The sequence below is a fragment of the Artibeus jamaicensis genome, unplaced genomic scaffold (genome assembly GCF_021234435.1).
Source record: "Artibeus jamaicensis isolate MK-2021 breed Jamaican fruit bat unplaced genomic scaffold, CSHL_Jam_final contig_769, whole genome shotgun sequence".
Classification (NCBI taxonomy): Eukaryota; Metazoa; Chordata; class Mammalia; order Chiroptera; family Phyllostomidae; genus Artibeus; species Artibeus jamaicensis.
In genome coordinates, this window is record NW_026521961.1 from 413,338 (window position 1) to 431,320 (window position 17,983).

Genomic DNA, 17,983 nt, shown 5'->3' on the forward strand with positions numbered 1-17,983 from the left:
ACATACACACATATGCTCACACACGACTCCTAAGGACTTTGTAGTCTATGGAAATGAGAAATATATGGAAAATGCAGATTAATAAGACTTCTGCCAAGATGGAGGCATAGATGGAGACACTGTGCTTTCTCACGCAACCAAGTTTAGAGACAACAAAATATTAGCAACAGAAAACACAACCAGAACACAGAAAATTGAACTTTTCAGAATTCCGATAACAATGAATTCTTCAGCCTGACCAGTGAGAGGGGCAAAACCAGCAGCTGGTGGAGTGGGGTTGCACAAGAAAACTTGGTCAGATGGACACAGGCACGCGGATCCCAGGTGTGGGGTTGTAAAGGGCCAACTCAGTGAGCAACCTAGTGAGCGCGACCTCTGGCGAGGGTGAAGGGCGGTGGGTTGACTGTGCTATGCATTCCTGCTCAGGTGGACCAGCGAGGGAGTGGGCAGTGAGACGGGACCAAGCGGGTCTCAGGGACGGGAGGTAGCAGAGACAGCTGTCATTTCCCGGCTCTGACCCCGCCCCCACATACAGCATCACAACCCAGCGACAAGAGTGACCCTGCCCTGGTGAACACCTCAGGCTTCGCTCCTCACTCAGCGCGGGAGGCAGGAGAGGGGGGCGCCATTTCCCCACTGCACCACCACATACAGCATCACAACCCAGCGACCTCACCCTGGTGGCCTTGCCCGGCCCCTAAGGCTCCGCTCCTCATACTTAACGGCCTCGAATAGACCAAAAATGGCTCAAGAAGATCTCAAAGCCCCAGAGCCCATAACTCTAAGTGACGAGGAAATAGCAAAACTTTCAGATGCACCGTTCAAAACACTGGTCATCAGGATGCTCACAGAACTGGTTGATTATAGTCACAAATTAGAGGAACATATGAAGGCTAAACTAATTGAAATGAAGGGAATTGCACAGGAAACCAATAGTGATGAAAAGGAAACTGGGTCTCAAATCAAGGGAGTAAACCAGAAGGAAGCAAAAAATGACAGAACAGGAAAATATGAAGAAACAAAAATTCAAAAAAATAAGGAGAGACTTAGGAAACTCCAGGACATCTTTCAACGCTCCAACATCCAAATTATAGGGGTACCAGAGGGGGAAAGGAACAGCCACCAGTGGAACCCCACTTATTTGAACAAATAATAAAGGAAAATTTCCCCAATCTGGCAAAGGCAATAAATAGACTTCCATGAAATCCAGGAAGCTCAGAGAGTCCCAAAGAAGTTGGACCTAAGAAGAAACACACCAAGGCACATCATCATTACATTAGCCAAGATTGAAATGAAGGAGAGAATCCTAGAAGCAGCAAGAGCTAAGGGGACAGTCTCCTACAAAGGAGTTCCCATCAGACTGTCAGCTGATTTCTCAAAAGAGACCTTACAGGCCAGAAGGGGCTGGAAAGAAGTATTCCAAGTCATGAAATCCAAAGACCTACAACCAAGATTGCTCTATCCAGCAAAACTTTCATTTAGAATGGAAGGGCAGATAAAGTGCTTCTCAGATAAGATCAAATTCAAGGAGTTCATCATCACCAAGCCCTTATTATATGAAATGTTAAAGGGACTTATCTAAGAAAAAGAAGATAAAAAAGATGAACAGTGAAAGGACAGCAAACTCACAGTTATTGACAACCTCATCTAAAACAAAACCAAGCTAAAAGGACAGCTAGATCAGGAGCAGAACCATATAAATGAAGATCTCATGGAGGGTTAGCAACAGGGGAGTGGGAGGAGAAGGGGGTAGAAGGGTACAGAAAATAAGTAGCATAGACAGTAGGTAGAAAATAGATGGGGGGGGCAAGAATAGTATGGGAAATATAGAATCCAAAGAACTTGAGAGACATGGTCATAAACTAAAGGGGGGGAATGGTAGGGGGTGCAGGGTGGAGGGGAATGAAGGGGGGACTAGAACAACTGTAATGGCATAATCAATAAAATAAAAATTTAAAAAAGAAATATATGGAAAATGCATATTGTGTTTTTCATAAGGCTTGCCTTATTTAACTTGAACCATGTTTTAGTCTTAGACTATGTCTTCCTAGATTCTTTAGTTTTGAACTATTCTTTGTGAAATCATTTTGTACTAGATGGTATAGAAGGCTTTTTATTTTTAGTTTGTTTTTAAAATAACCTTACCTGCCAGAATGAAAAGTAAGGTACAAACAACCCAATTAGAAAATGGGCAGAGGGTCTGAATAGACATCTTTCCAAAGAAGACATACAAATAGCTAACAGGTACATGAAAAAATGTTCAACATCACTAATTGTTTGGGAAATATAAATCAAAACCACAATGGGATATTACCTTACACCTGTTAGAATGGCTATTATCAAAAAGCCAATAAATAACAAGTGCTAGGGAGGATGTGGAGGGAAGGGAATCCTTGTATACTATTGGTAAGATTGTAAATTGGTACAACCACTATGGAAAACGGTGTAGAGGTTCCTCAAAAGATTAAGAATAGAGCTACCTTATGACCCAGCAATTTCACTTCTGGGTATTCATCCAAGGAATATAGATACACTAATTCAAAAAGGTATATGCACCTTTATATTTACTGCAACATTGTTTGCAGTAGCCAAGATATGGAAACAACCCAAATGTCCATCAATAGATGAGTGGATAAAGAAGATGTGGCATTTCTATCCAATGGGATATTAGCAATAAAAAAGAATGACACCTTGCCACTTGGGACAACATGGATGGACCTAGAGTATATTATGCTAAGTGATATAAGTTAGAAGGAGGAAGACAAATACCATATGATTTCACTTACATGTGGAATCTAAAAAAACAAACAAAATGAGCATACAAACAAAGCCCAAACAAACTCATAGGTACAGAGAGCAGATTGGTTTTTACCAAATGGAAATGGGGTGAGAGATGGGTGAGAGGAGGGAAGAGGGGTCGATTATATTGTCATAGATGGTAACTAGACTTTTTAGGGGTAATCATGTTGTAGTTCATACAGATGTCATGTACAATCGAAACTTATAATAAAAATAATTTTAAAAGAAAAATATGGTACACACATTTTTTATTTTTTAAAAAATGTTGACAGTACAGGAAATAACAAAAGTTGGGGAATACTGATATAAGTGTGGGTTCATTTTATGTGTTTAATGCAGTACACTGATAGAAAAGTCCTACCAGTGTCTGTGTGGGTCAATAATGTTCGTTCCTGCTTGCTTCTGGTTAGGGTGAGAGCTTCCTGGACAGTATTCCAGCTGGAGAGGGCCCAGGCAGGTCCTGGGGATCCTGAGCTGATTTTGCCCCCAGATGGAAGCAACTGCCTGATCTGAGCTCACCTGCTAGGGCTTGGAGCCAGATCGAACACTTCACCCATTTGCTGTGTTTTTGTTTTATTTTTAAGTGTTCCTTTCTGAGAAAAAGAAAATCTAAGGGTGCTTGCCTTTCCTATTTTTTCTTCTTTGCTTTTATATACACATGTACACATATGTGCATTCACACATTTATACTCTGTTGAGGGGAAGGAGAGGTTCCCTGGATCCTGTGACTTTGTCCTCAGTTCAGCTGGCTGAGGGTAAGTCCAGCCACCATTCAAGGTGCTTGGTGGGATCTTTGGGCTTTTGTTCACACAAGCAAAGTCCTCAACAGGGCAGGGCTGCCTCATTTCCCACAGTGGGGATTATAGCAACCAATCGTCGTAGTCTTAGGGTATGAAGAAATCGGTCGGCCTCAACAACTGAACACTGTATGGTGTGGCTTTGCTAGATCAATCTGCTGTACTTTCTGTGAGCTCTCTGAGGGTCAGCAAAACTTGGCTGGTTCTAGTTCTTGGCCCGTAGGCAAAGAGAAGGAGGAGCTGGGAATGTGCTGGTTAACAGGGAGGCCCAGCACAAACTGAGGAAAAAGAAGAGGGGAAGGGTCGAGGACAGTGGCAGCTGCCAATGGTTTTCTGAACCCCATGAGGCTATTTCTCAGCTAAAGTGGCCATCTTCCTGACTCAGGGTGTTCCCTCGGAGCTGTTAGCAGCAGCAGTCATATTGGGTGAGTTTGTGACATGTGTAGGCTGTCCTTTTTTTCTGGGTTAGCACAGCTGGCTTTCTTAGGACAGAAGAACTCCCATGTCTGTGTGTGGAAGTAAAGGTACAAAGTGAAGAGCAGGAATAGGGAACCTATGTTTATTGAAACAGCTTGTGGTGGGATGGTACTTCATTGTGCTTCTGCTTCACACTGGAGGGTTGAGCAATGTCAGGACCAGAGTTGTGGGTATTTCCCACTGTGGAGGAGGGAGTTTAATGACCAGGGCTTAGGCTTATGTCATTAGCTTCCCTGGAAATAAACCCCCCCTCCCTATAGCACACCAAAGCAGGCATTAGCATTCCTCCTACCTCCTGGCTCTTCTTGGAAAAGGCATTTCTAGGAATGTCTGCCTGCCATGGCCTTGTGCCTGATGTGATCATGAGCAAGTTTCATAGCAGGGCTGTGAGCAGGCCCTTAATTGGCATCACTGTGCTCCTGGGCCAGGGCCGTGAGTGGCCCTTTCACAGGTGCCTAGGGCTCTGCACTGATGCACAGGAGCCATCCATGAGTTTGCCCTACATTTAATACTTGATACAGACAGAGCTGAAAGAATAAAGGGTTGGTCGGGGCATAGGAGAGGCATGTCCTTGGCTCCTCAGGTCCTTCACAGACTTCCTCTAGGCTCTGGCCTCTAGCCTCTAGCCTCTAGGCTTCTCTACTCAGATTTTCATTAGAAAAAACACAGACTGGGTCAAAGAGTAATTCAAGGATGTTACCCTACTGACCATACCTACATCCTCCCCACTCTCTTATTCTGAGATGTGACAAAGCTAACTCTTGAACCCAGGTACTCCCCACAGTGTTGAAGACCTGGGTTCCTTTGCGCATGTGGATTGGAACGTGCAGGTGTAAAAACAGGATTTAAGAAAAGGTTTTTATTACGAAGTTTCAATAAAAGGGTTCATCTGTCATCTTTGCAAGATCTTGGTGACTACGACAACAACACTTATGTCACTGGTGGCCTTTGCAGTGCTCTGAGGGCACTCCTAAGCCAGAAGACTTATCTCAGTGTTTTTAAAATTGTTGGAGTAGTTGCTGATATTTGGGAAGGTTGTATTTGGCTATAAGTAACAAAATAATTGATTGACAGTGTTTTAAGTTATAAAGACATTTATTTACTTAACTCTCTTGACCAAGAAGCTTGAAGGTGGGGCCCCCAGGCCTGGGCAGCCACTTCCTGATGTCCCCCTTTCCATCCTGCTACCCTTCCACCTCTAGGGCCTGTCACCTGTGGTTACAGGTGTCTTATGGAGCTCTAAGTATGGTGCTCACTTCCAGTGCCCTCTCAGGAAGACTGGGGCAGAGACAGATAATTTTCCTTTTATACAGAAGGGAAAACATTCCCAGAATTCCCCACCACAAGCTTTCCTTTACTTTTCTGTGGACAGAACTAGAAGGAAGATGAGATATTCTGGGGCACTTTGCTGCCCCAGATAAAATCAGTGCAACTGAAGATGCTCTGCCATAGTTCTAATACTTCAAAGTCAGAAGAGTTCACTGCAAAATCCCAACTGCTGGTTTTGTTTGAGAGATGGGAAACTGAACCCTGCACCCTCACTCCTGCTGCTGCACCTTGCCTTTGGGCTGGGCTCCTGCTGGTCTCATTACCCCCAGCACCCACCCCTTCCATGCAGCTTCACTGCTCCACACCCTGGCTCTGAGGACTTTTTAGGTACTAACACCTCAGATGTCAGGATTACAATAGGAACCTTTTCTTGCCTGCTCTATAGCAAGCCAGTCTTTGGGAGTAAAGTTGCAGAGCCCTGAGTCACTTTATAAATTTATATCTGGGAGCATTTGTCCCTGGAAAGTTTAACAAAAGTATATCCTGCAATGCTCTGGTAGTTAGAAATCGTAGAGGAGCTACTCGAGTCCTTGGATAGACCTGAGGACTTTCCACGCATGGCAACATTGTGCCTTGTGTTTGGTTATAGAATGTGTGTGCCTACAAATACTTTTATAGTTATCCTGTTGTCTTCTGTCCTTTTTCATCTGGGCATCTACATTTAGTTTAGTAACTTCCCTCTGCAATCAGTACCTGGCTGAGTTTATTAATCCACACCTTAATTTCCCATTCTTATTAAGTTCATTTGTCCTGTTTTCCTTCATTAGCCAGTAGACCTAGTTTATGTGGTTGGAAACTGTATCATCTTCATCCCTGGTAATTAGTCAGTACACAGCCAGAGCTTATGGGGGCGTAAATTTAGTTCATGGGCAACTTCAGATGTTTTGTTTGCTTAATAAGCCACTCAAGGGAGAGGACATTGAGAAGCATTTAACTCTGTAGGTCCCCTCAGAGTAAATGTGCTTAACCCTCCAACAGTCCAAACCCAGAATAGAGCTGGTGCACGCAAGTGAATGAATGAGTAGCAAGAGGAATGGTAGTAGCAAAGCTAAGGTGAAAAAGAAGTGAGGATCCTTGTTTTATCATTGTGGAGGTGTTGAGAGTTTATAAAAGCACATTGGCACATAAAACATTGTTCCCACTTTACAGATGAGGTTAAAGGAAGCCACGTGACTTTTGCCAAGCCCACACAGCCACTAAGCTGCTATGCAGATATTAGAGATGAAACTGGCATTTCCACACAGCTCTTCTATTGAACGCAGATAGGACCTACCAAACTCAAGGGAGGCCAGTGTGGAAGAGTATTATTAGGTTTTTCAGATTGTCAGAAGTAAACTAGCTTTTAGGACCTGGGGGGCCTCCATGAAGTGGGCACCTCCCTCACGAGGATGGCTGTGGGGTGGCAGGGTACAACTAGGCAGAAATCACCCAACCACAACCACCAGTCAGCGGCAGCTGTGTGTTTTAGGAATTCCTTGCAGAGGAATTCTGACAAGCCCAGAAGCCAGCAGCCCTCCCCAGGCCTGAGTGTTGTGTGTGATGAATTCTAACACTGGGGCAGCTCTGAACCCAAATAGTGTGTTACCTGTGGGAAGCTGTGGGGCACTGAGACCTTTCTAACAAACCTCAGGTGGATTTTTCTTTTCATCATGTATTGAGTAAACAGATGTCACTTCTCTCTTTTTTTCTCCCCTCAGGACAAGACATTTCAAAGAAAGTATTAAATTCATTCATGAGTGCCGGCTTAGGGGAGAGGGCTGTCTGGTGCACTGGTATGTATGCCTTCTGCCTAGTCACAGCTTAGCATGCTCTACTCAGCTTGGATTCTCATCAAGTGTTTTTCCTTGTGATTAATTATTTCATCTCCTAATAGTTTTCTCTGCCCTGTAAGTCTCAAACATAAATCCCATCTTGACCCTACCTGCTGATGGATGCTGTTTGCTTTTGTTGAAAGAGAACCCCAAATTTCATTCTAACTTAGGATTTTTATTTTTGCAGTTAGGATTTCTGTAGGGACTCTCAAGGTTACTGGACAACAGAAGCTCCCTTTTTAGCCCACCTCTAATATTTCATCGGAATAGCCTCCTACAAAGGATGCATATTTGTAAGCTCATTCCTGAAACTTCAGTGGTCTTTCAAGGCAGTTTTTTCTGAAGAATTCTGATTGCACATGTGGATCTTTAGCATTGTGTTACTGTAACACCAAAAGGACTATTTATCTCCATTTATAGATTGGGGTTTTTATTGTGTGTTTGGCTTACTCCTTTGCTTTGAAAGGATCTGAAAAGACTCCTAGAATTAAATGGTTTATATACAGCTGTCCACCTGCGGATGTATCCATATACGTAGGTACATATACACACCGTGCAAAGAACGGTCATAACACACATAATACAAAGACAGCACACACAAAGCCCTTAGCACTGAACCTGTCATATAGTGAGTTCTCAGTGAGTGCCAGGCCTCGTTTATATCACCTCATATTCACTCTAATAACATAACTGGTTTGTGTAGGGAACCAGCTGCTAGCTTTCTAGAACCAGAACTCTCCTGTCAAAGGGCAGGCTGAACATGTCCCCTCTTTATCTTGAATGAGGCTTGGTGTTAATTAGCAGTCTCTTGAGTTTCTCCCAAAGAAGTTGCTGTTGGAAATACAAAGTGGTGACTCCTGACAGTGTTGCTGCTCAGGTTGGTGGCAGGACGGGGGCGGGTGAGGGGGTCGAGGTCCATCTGCCCCAGGACGGGGGTGGGTGAGGGAGTAGAGATCCATCTGCCCCAGGACGGGGGTGGGTGAGGGGGTAGAGATCCATCTGCCCCAGGACGGGGGGTGGGTGAGGGAGTAGAGATCCATCTGCCCCAGGACGGGGGTGGGTGAGGGGGTAGAGATCCATCTGCCCCAGGACGGGGGTGGGTGAGGGGGTAGAGATCCATCTGCCCCAGGACGGGGGCGGGTGAGGGGGTAGAGATCCATCTGCCCCAGGACGGGGGTGGGTGAGGGGGTAGAGGTCCATCTGCCCCAGGACGGGGGCGGGTGAGGGGGTAGAGATCCATCTGCCCCAGGACGGGGGCGGGTGAGGGGGTCGAGGTCCATCTGCCCCAGGACGGGGGTGGGTGAGGGGGTAGAGATCCATCTGCCCCAGGACGGGGGTGGGTGAGGGGGGTAGAGATCCATCTGCCCCAGGACGGGGGTGGGTGAGGGGGTAGAGATCCATCTGCCCCAGGACGGGGGTGGGTGAGGGGGTAGAGGTCCATCTGCCCCAGGACGGGGGTGGGTGAGGGGGTAGAGATCCATCTGCCCCAGGACGGGGGTGGGTGAGGGGGTAGAGATCCATCTGCCCCAGGACGGGGGTGGGTGAGGGGGTAGAGATCCATCTGCCCCAGGACGGGGGTGGGTGAGGGGGTCGAGGTCCATCTGCCCCAGGACGGGGGCGGGTGAGGGGGTAGAGGTCCATCTGCCCCAGGACGGGGGCGGGTGAGGGGGTAGAGATCCATCTGCCCCAGGACGGGGGTGGGTGAGGGAGTAGAGATCCATCTGCCCCAGGACGGGGGTGGGTGAGGGAGTAGAGATCCATCTGCCCCAGGACGGGGGTGGGTGAGGGGGTAGAGATCCATCTGCCCCAGGACGGGGGTGGGTGAGGGAGTAGAGATCCATCTGCCCCAGGACGGGGGTGGGTGAGGGGGTCGAGGTCCATCTGCCCCAGGACGGGGGCGGGTGAGGGGGGTAGAGATCCATCTGCCCCAGGACGGGGGTGGGTGAGGGGGTAGAGATCCATCTGCCCCAGGACGGGGGCGGGTGAGGGGGTAGAGATCCATCTGCCCCAGGACGGGGGCGGGTGAGGGGGTAGAGGTCCATCTGCCCCAGGACGGGGGCGGGTGAGGGGGTCGAGGTCCATCTGCCCCAGGACGGGGGCGGGTGAGGGAGTAGAGATCCATCTGCCCCAGGACGGGGGCGGGTGAGGGGGTAGAGATCCATCTGCCCCAGGACGGGGGGTGGGTGAGGGGTAGAGATCCATCTGCCCCAGGACGGGGGTGGGTGAGGGGGTCGAGGTCCATCTGCCCCAGGACGGGGGCGGGTGAGGGAGTAGAGATCCATCTGCCCCAGGACGGGGGCGGGTGAGGGGGGAGAGGTCCATCTGCCCCAGGACGGGGGCGGGTGAGGGGGTAGAGATCCATCTGCCCCAGGACGGGGGCGGGTGAGGGGGTAGAGATCCATCTGCCCCAGGACGGGGGTGGGTGAGGGGGTAGAGATCCATCACGTGATGTCCAGAGGAGTCACTCTGGAGAGTTGGGGCAATGGGGACACAAGGTGGTTTGATTGCTCTCAGATGGGTGTTTTGCAGTTTTATAAAGTGCTTGAAATAGTGTGGTTATTTATTTTACTTTTAAAAAGAGTAGACCATGTTATAAATAAAATTGGTGGATTTTGTAACATTATTTATATTTGCTTTAAAGCATTTGGGGGGATTATAGTTGGAGCCCCTCAAGGGAGTTTTGAACTCCTGTACCAGGTTTTCTGGGGATCCTGGGAGATGAGAGCCTCCTGGACTGAAGAGGAGGGTGTTTGTTAAAAGCTGTCATTTTTGCTGACATAAGCCTTGGGAAAGAGCTACTACTTGAAAGTGGTTATTAGTATTATTAGTATAATATTAGTATATTATCATTATTTATTCTTTAATTATGTATAAGTATGATATTCTAGGAAATTGTATTTCATACAGTTGTGAAAATCTAAAGATAGGCTTCTCTCAAAATGAGAAATTTGCTAAACTTCCCCATCTTAAACTGTTGCTAGAACACTCTTAAGTCTGATGCAGCTCAACTTTTCTGTGACTACCTTATTTTGCATATGATTTTAAATTGGTCCCCTTACTCAGTCGGCTAGAGATACTTGACCATGTTGCCTACAGAGTGTGCACACTGACTCTGAGTTTCAGAGCACATGTGCATTGTGTCCTCTAGGGTGCTCTGCATAATTGTGTCAAGAAGACCACAAACTATTTACTAGAGCTTCTGTATTTAATGAGATTTTTAAGTTATAGATTTAGCCCTCACAAATCTAAGAAAGCCAGATTTTTTTTAAAACATGTAAAGCCTTCTAAACTGCTGAAGGTTATAAATGGATTTCTTGCGTGGATGTCAGACCCCTCAAGTTCCTTTGATGTGCTTTAGTTATTTTATCTGTCTGGGAAAATGGGAACTATCTGAAGAGGAGCGATAATCATAACAGTGAAGTGTCCGGAGCTATAGCCAGCAGAAAATCTATAAAAAATGAAGCTAATGCACTAGAGCCATCCATGGCTCTAGAATGCTTGAGATTCTAGTGTAATAAAGAGACATTTTTATGTTTCTGAGTAATTTCCAAGTAACATACTGACTTGCTGTCCACTCATAATCCAAAGCAGAAAGACTTTCTAAAATGAGGTCCACAGAATACCTTGCTCCAAGTGGATCAGAAGCTAGACTTGTGGATCTTAAATCTTCCTTGCCCATGTGGCATTCTCTTGGACCTACAGCCTGGCTGGTGTCTCCAGGAGTGTGACTCTGGTGACCGCGTACATCATGACTGTCACTGACTTTGGCTGGGAAGATGCCCTGCACACTGTGCGCGCCGGGAGGTCCTGTGCTAACCCCAACCTGGGCTTCCAGAGGCAGCTGCAAGAGTTTGAGAAGCATGAAGTACATCAGGTAACCACTCTTAGGGGACTTTGGTGATGTAGGCAGCAGACCCTGGGAAGATGCCTCAGTCTTTCTGTACACTCCCAGAAGCATGGAGGTTGAAGTTGGAGAGGCCCCCAGAGGACATCTGGTCCAAGGACACCTCAGCTGCATCACACATTGAAGCCCTCACTAGTCCCTGTGCACCAGCTGCAGCCATAGGACATTACCCTTTACCATCTTCCTAGGCTCCATGTTAGCTGCATTTCTTTTCCTTTGAGGCAAGTGCTGTTTTCTTGGTTTGGCTTGCTTTCATCTCAGGCCAAAACCTTGAAGAAGCAGTGAGTTCTCCCTCTTGCTACTGTCTAGCCAACCACAGAGCTTTGGTTGCCCAATGCCCATTTATTTCCCAGCTTATATGTGGCAAAACCTGTACCATTAAATAATACGTAAAAGTCTACATAGATGCAGGTGAGTGTGTGACATTTTGGTTTCCTTTTCAACTTCTCCAGTACCGGCAGTGGTTAAAGGAAGAATATGGAGAGAACCCCTTGAGGGATACAGAAGAAGCCAGAAATATTCTGGGTAAATATAAAGAGCAAGGGTGCACGGAGGCCCAACCTGGAATGTGGAGGGGGACAAGCTTGCAGGCCCTGCCTCCTCTGGCCTACAGCAACTATACTACGGAAACCTAACACTTCGACCCAGTGCCTGCCTTGCCGCCAGGTGCCCTGGTGTGCTGATGGCCACCTTGCCTTGGAGGACAGGAAGGGAGGGTGGCGAAGATGGTGGATCCAGACTCTGTCCCAGGACCTCCCCCAGCCTTGCCTCAGGCACCTCCACTCTGCCCACTGCTGTCTTCCCAAAACTTGATGCACTGTCTGGAGGCTGTCCTGCTTCCCACACTTTCATACATCTATGTGCATGTGCACATATGTGTGAATGTGTCAGTGTATAAGTGTGAACAATGCTGGAATAGTCACAAAATCCACCCTGCCAGGATTGGTATTGCCACCTTTCTCTTGATCCAAAACTCCAAACGGAAGGCTTTAAACTTGACATCTGAAATGCTGCTCAGCCAGAAGCAGCCCAAACCTGTGAACACACAGTGAGAACTGCAGGCCAAGCTGCTGAGAGCAGAAGCCTCCCCAGAACCAGGAGCAGTCCCAGCAGGGTAGCAGGTGGCCAGACTCCCTCCCATGGAGGGCTCCAGGGGCCTCAAGGTGAGGGTGGCTCGTGCTCTGAGCATTGCCTAGACCTTAATGAAAGTGCCCCAGGTCTTGGCTTCTTGCTGCCTGGAGTCGAGGCCCCCTTTGTACCCCATTAGGTCCCCAAGGTCTACTTGGTGTTTGTTCTTTGTTGGCACCAACTGCATTTTGGTTCCACAGGGAGCAGTACCAATTCAACCAAAGCTGTATGCCCAGAGTGCCCTTCCTCTCCCCTCCTGTACAACTTCGCTCCCAGCCTCTTGCTGTTTTCACTCTGCAAGGGGCCTCTTCAGAAGGTTTGCATGCACTGTTAGGTATTGGAAGGAAAGAGCATTTATTAGGCATCATGGCAGTTTGCATTGAAAAATACATTATAAAATGCCTGAGCACTTATTAGGCAATTTCGTGTATGCTATGGATGTGATATTTGATCTTAGCTACCTCATTAAATGGTTTTTGAAAAGATGTTTTTCATTATTCCAATCAACTTGGCCTCATAGTTGAAAATGTTTAGTTATGATTACTTTTGAAGCCAAAGGAGAAAGAATCAGTGTTGTTGAGCTATTTAAAGTTTCTTATTTGGCCTCCAGTAATGCTTTCTAGTGGGTAAAATTCCACATTCAGGCTGAGGCCAGCAGGCCGAAGAGCAGCCGCAGTTTGCAGTTTGGGTCAGCAGGCATCCTGGTGCTCCATGAGCCATTCTGTGAGCTGCAGGCCTTTATACCCACACAGATGCTTTAAGCAGGCAGAGCCACAGAATGAAAAAATATCCTCGCCTCTCTCTAAAAAGATGTTGCAGTCTATTACTCTGATCACACTCCAGAAAGAGCCCCTGAATAAGAGCAGTTGTCCCATGCATTTTAGAGTGTGTGTCACAGATGAGCTGTTGGGGACCAGGAGAATGAAGTTACCTGACTCCACACACTCCTGTGGAAAGGGAAACATAGCCACCAAATTATTCATATGCCAATGGAACAACTTGCCTGTAGTTTTTTTCTGCATTAAACCAAAAAGAAATGTAAATATGTCAATTGGAAAAGTATTTAGGATATCAGCTTGAATGCTTAAGTGCCTGCACACTTAAGAACATCTGATTATATTCCTGCAGATCTTAAAATGTTTTAATATTTGTTGCCAGTAATGTTCTTTCTCCACAGCCACACCTGGAATTCTGAAGTATTGGGCCTTTCTCAGAAGATTGTAATGCACCTGAAGTTTCTGAAATATTGCCACAGTTTAGTCTGGTACTGCCAAAAAGAAAAGCAACCTAGAGTTTATTTTTAAGTATCCAGAAGTGATTTGTAAACTTGTTTTTTTTTATTTTAACTGAATTCATGTATGATCATATTGTATGTTGAAAACTAAGGATACTCCTTAGCAAGAGAATGTATTTTACCTTAATTTCACTGCTGCGGCTAGTTCTTTAACCTTGACTTTGATGCCTGTAAAGAGCAGTCTCAGCACCTGCTGCCATGTTTCTGTTACCATTAGTAATCCTGACTTCTTCTCATGACAGTGGTCGTGCTTTGTAAACCTGTTCGTGTTCTTTGATTTCCCGGCTGAGGTTATCTCTCAGTGTGTTTTGTCCATGGTTTGTGTTTTCTGTGGTGACATTTACCAACAACTATACATTTTTGTTAATAAAAGGAAACTTAGCCACATTTATCCCTGTGCAGTGCATTCTTGCTTAGCTGAGGCTTGAACATCACCTGCATTTCTGTCTGTGAGGGTCACGAAGCAGGTTTGGGTGGAGCCTGCTGCTTAGCAGTAATGCTGTTTTCCCCCAGGAGCTATTGCAGCAGACACTAGGAAACTGAATTAATGTCTCTGTGAGAAAAGAATTGATACTCACTTTGAGCAGAGAGAAATACAGATCTTGGAGTTGCATGTTTGTGTATAGCATGGGAACTAAATGTCTGCACCCCTAGAACGACTGAGTTTTCCACGGGGAAGCAGCCCGGGCACTCTGTGAGCATTTACTGTGTGTTGTTGAATGCAGGTATTCTGATTCTATACTCAGCCTTTTATTAGAAAAAACACAGACTAGGTCAAAGAGTAATTCAAGTGGACTTTCTAAATTTTCCTTGTCTAAATCTAGGGGGTGGGGGAGGTTAAGGGGGAGGAATTTAACTTATTACTTCAAGGATAGGTTTCTCTTGAACTGAAGACAGGTATACATGGGTCCTTTGACTGTAGGTGTCAGGCTTGCCATATGTTCTAAGTGTCTGTTTCTAGTGCCTGGAAGATCCTGGCAAGGGGCTGGGAGAGAGCTGGGAGCTGTGTTGGTATACTCTGGTAGCAGCCCCTGGTGGGTGTGAGACAATATGTCACTGATCAGTTTTGGGCATTGAGATGTTTATTCTGACTCAGCAGGCCAGCCTAGGTATAACAGGTACCTCTGAGTACTCCCATGTCCCAAACTGAGAGGCCCAAGATGTCTCTGTTAATATAGTATTGACTGTGCTTAGATGTTAGAGGCAGAGAGGCCCCTTCTGTCCATGACTAGACCAGGTTTTTGGCTCACACTTGGTGGAGGCGTGTTCCACTTCGCTGAGGTGGAACAGTGAAGTCCTGTTGCCCTGGGGCCTTGGCTTCTCCAATGATGTGGTCATGGCCTGGGGAAGTTTTCTTAGACTATTTCTTTCTGTGACATTTCTGCACACATATCCTTTCTAGCCTGAAACTCAGAATCCTGGCTGCAGTGGAGGAGACTTAACTGGGCCACCTGCACTTACCTCCCTGCATTCACTGCTTGTTCATCATACCAGGTGCTGTGGGGCTTCCGCATCGAGTGTAGACACATCCTGATTCTAAGACTTGGTGGGGTTGGCAGTTAGGAAGATTGGCCATTACAGAGTCGGTCCTAATGACTAGATAGGCACTCCTGGTGCTCTGTGCAAGAAAGGGAATAGAGGAACACCATTCCGGTTCTTGGGTGAGGGAGGTGGTGTTCAGGAAACCACCCCAGAAAAAGAGATACCTAATGTGAGACCTGAAGCCTGTGTGCTGGAATTCATTAGGCACAGTGGGAGGAAGGGGAATCCAAGCAGAAGTTTGGTGACAAGAAAGTCAGGTATGACTGAACCTATGGCACGTGGCCACCCATGGCAAGTGGTGCTGACAAAGCTGCCAGAGACATGAACAAGGGCCTGGTCATCCAGGCTATTCTTATCACAATCTTTTATCATTTGCTAACTACTTGCTGTACAGGAACTGGTTTACTTCTCATACCAGCCCATGGAGCTAACCAAGCTCCTGCAGGGCTCATTCCCAAATTTGGAGCCTTGTAAGCAGTGTGAATGTCTTACTGCAGTCAGGGGGATAAGGAGGAGGTGGTTCCTGAATGTACCAGGCAAGCAGGTGCTGCGATTGATGTGTGGGTACAGAATGGGGTGTTCACAGTGGGGGCCAGTCAGGAGGCAGCTTTTACAGCCATCCAGCTGGTAGAAGATGGCACCCTGAACAGGGCCTTGGTGTGGAGATGAAGAGGAATCAAGGAGGCAAATGGACTACCTGAGGCAGGTTGGGGAGAGAGAAGGAAAGGGCTTGGGGCCAGACCAAAGGTAGATGAGGTTTGGCAGCCTTTCCACTCTCTGGAACCTTGCTTCCAATGATCCACTTCCTTAACTGGTTCATGCATCTTTCAGGAACTGTGATCATGGTGGGAAAGCTCTCTGATGTCAAGGTTAAATTCACAGGGACTGCTAGACCTCTAAGAGGGCTCACCCCTGGGTGTGACCCAGCTGTGAGTTCAAATTGTCCATGCACCAAAAACAGAGTCCTAGAAACCAAACTTGTGACAAATTAGTGTAGAAGTCAAATGTCCAATTTCTTAATTTACTGTGAAAGATAGGACATTAGCTTTATGAAGACTAATTTTGTCCCCTAGGCAGGCCATCTGTCATTATCAAGATTTTTAGAAATCAACACATTGTACACCTTAAACTTACATGTTGTATGTCAATTATATCTGAATAAATCTAAAATTAAAGGAGTAAAGTATCTTTTGAAGCATAAAATAAAGATTTTGGGGAGGCCAAATCAGTTATGAGGCATTGTCCTGTGAGCCTAGACATGGGACTGAGAGCCTGGGGCAGGGGTGTGTCCTGACCTGGCACATCTCCTGATCACCATGCTGTTGCCACAGCACCTCTCCCATCCTCCAGTGTCTCCCTAGGCTGAGCAGGGCTCCTGCTTGCTCAATGACACTGCCCTTTCTGGGTGCTAGGCAGACCACCCTGTTTATGTCCTCTCTCTACCCAGGGTGATTCTTTGATTTAACTCTCATTTTTCAGAGTACCTTCATTAACCTTGAGTGTCCTCACATGTCGTCGACAGCATTTTTGCTTTTCCATGAGGATGGCTTCCCACTTGTGGTCTCTTTAATTTCCTGGATTCTGGTGCTTTTTAGATTCTGTCTCAATAAGGAACCCCACTTTCTGCTTCTGGAGCTATTTCATGTGACTCACACATAGAGATAACCTATAAATTTGAGTGGTTGATGTGCCTGTGTGTGTGTGTGCATGCATACAGCTGTGTTTTATTGTTTGTAAATTTTAGTTTTAGAAATTCTTAACCTTGAAGGGAATCGTGTGCAGCATCAAGAGGCATGTTGAACTCAGGTACCTGGGTGCCCAGGGAAACGTCAGAGCTCATGCTACACAACCAGCGTTGGTCATGAAGGCTGCTCTGCAAACCAGCTTCTAATCACAAAAATAGGGAACACACACTCAAAGCCCTGTGATCCCACACTAGATGACTCCTCCCATCCTGACTCTGAGTTATTAATAATTTTATTAAGAATGTGCTTTCACCATGCTTATATTTATATATGTACTTAACAAGAAATCACCAAGGCTTCAGAGAGAAGTTCCTCTTCCCTTTCCTTTTTATTGCCCAGAGAAAGGCAGAAACTGAGAAAAAGAAAAACTGCCTTTGACTTGTTGCTGGAGGCTTGAGCATGTCCATCTATTCTCTCCCAGGCCTGAGACTCATCAGGACTGTCAAATGCTTGGAATCGCGTAATACACTGGCTGTTTTTCATCATGCAGAGAGGTCTTGACACTTGGCTCTTATTTTCCTACTCACACTAGAGATTTTGAGACCTGTGACTATAATAACTGGACACAATTATTATAGTTAGTATCAAAATTAGTGTTCTATTTTGCAGTTTAGGTTTAACCACCTTACTATGCATCTGATTAAAGGTTACAAATGGTATGTCTGTGTCTCTTTCCTTCAGGGGCTAAGAATTACCAGTACATATTTGAACATCTGCAAGTTTTGGTTTATTTTGGCTGTAGATCTCTATGCAAACTGTTGATCATAGAGTTAGTAGTTCCTGAAGCTACTAGTTCAGTTAATTAGAGTCATTGTCAAAAGAGCTATTTTAATAGGTGACTGAAAGTATTCGGCCTCTCAATATTCTAACTGAATGTGGAGTTTACTTTAGTAGGTTTAATAGAAAAGAATTCTGGATGGGATCCCTTGAGCAAAGCCCTATTTAAGAAAACTAGGTAATGGGAGAGGGATTGATTTTTTACAATTAACAGTTTCTTCTAGGAATAATGTAGTTTGAGATACCTTTTGGAAACAGTGCTGATTTCATTTGTCCATTTGCCCAACTTGACCCAAGGACACCATGTCAGCTTACCATGGTCTTCCCACTTAGCTGCTTAGTTCTCCAAAACACACATTAGTAACAAGTGACATGTATGA

At 46.0% G+C, this 17,983-nt stretch overlaps 1 protein-coding gene across 8 annotated transcripts in view; it reads left to right on the plus strand.

Annotated features, from left to right (window-relative positions):
* The window catches only part of DUSP22 (dual specificity phosphatase 22), a 96,556-nt gene that overhangs the window by 55,893 nt on the left and 22,680 nt on the right, over positions 1 to 17,983 (plus strand). For 4 of the 8 annotated variants that reach the window (XM_053672554.1, XM_053672557.1, XM_053672555.1 and 1 more), the window contains 3 exons: positions 7,100 to 7,174; positions 10,916 to 11,087; positions 11,570 to 11,642. In XM_053672554.1, coding sequence (XP_053528529.1) covers positions 7,100 to 7,174; positions 10,916 to 11,087; positions 11,570 to 11,642 — 320 coding nt within the window. Of the gene's footprint in view, positions 1 to 7,099; positions 7,175 to 10,915; positions 11,088 to 11,569; positions 12,281 to 13,422; positions 13,931 to 17,983 lie in introns of those variants that run through there. The other 4 variants (XR_008392871.1, XM_053672556.1, XM_053672560.1 and 1 more) reach the window with 4 other exon arrangements.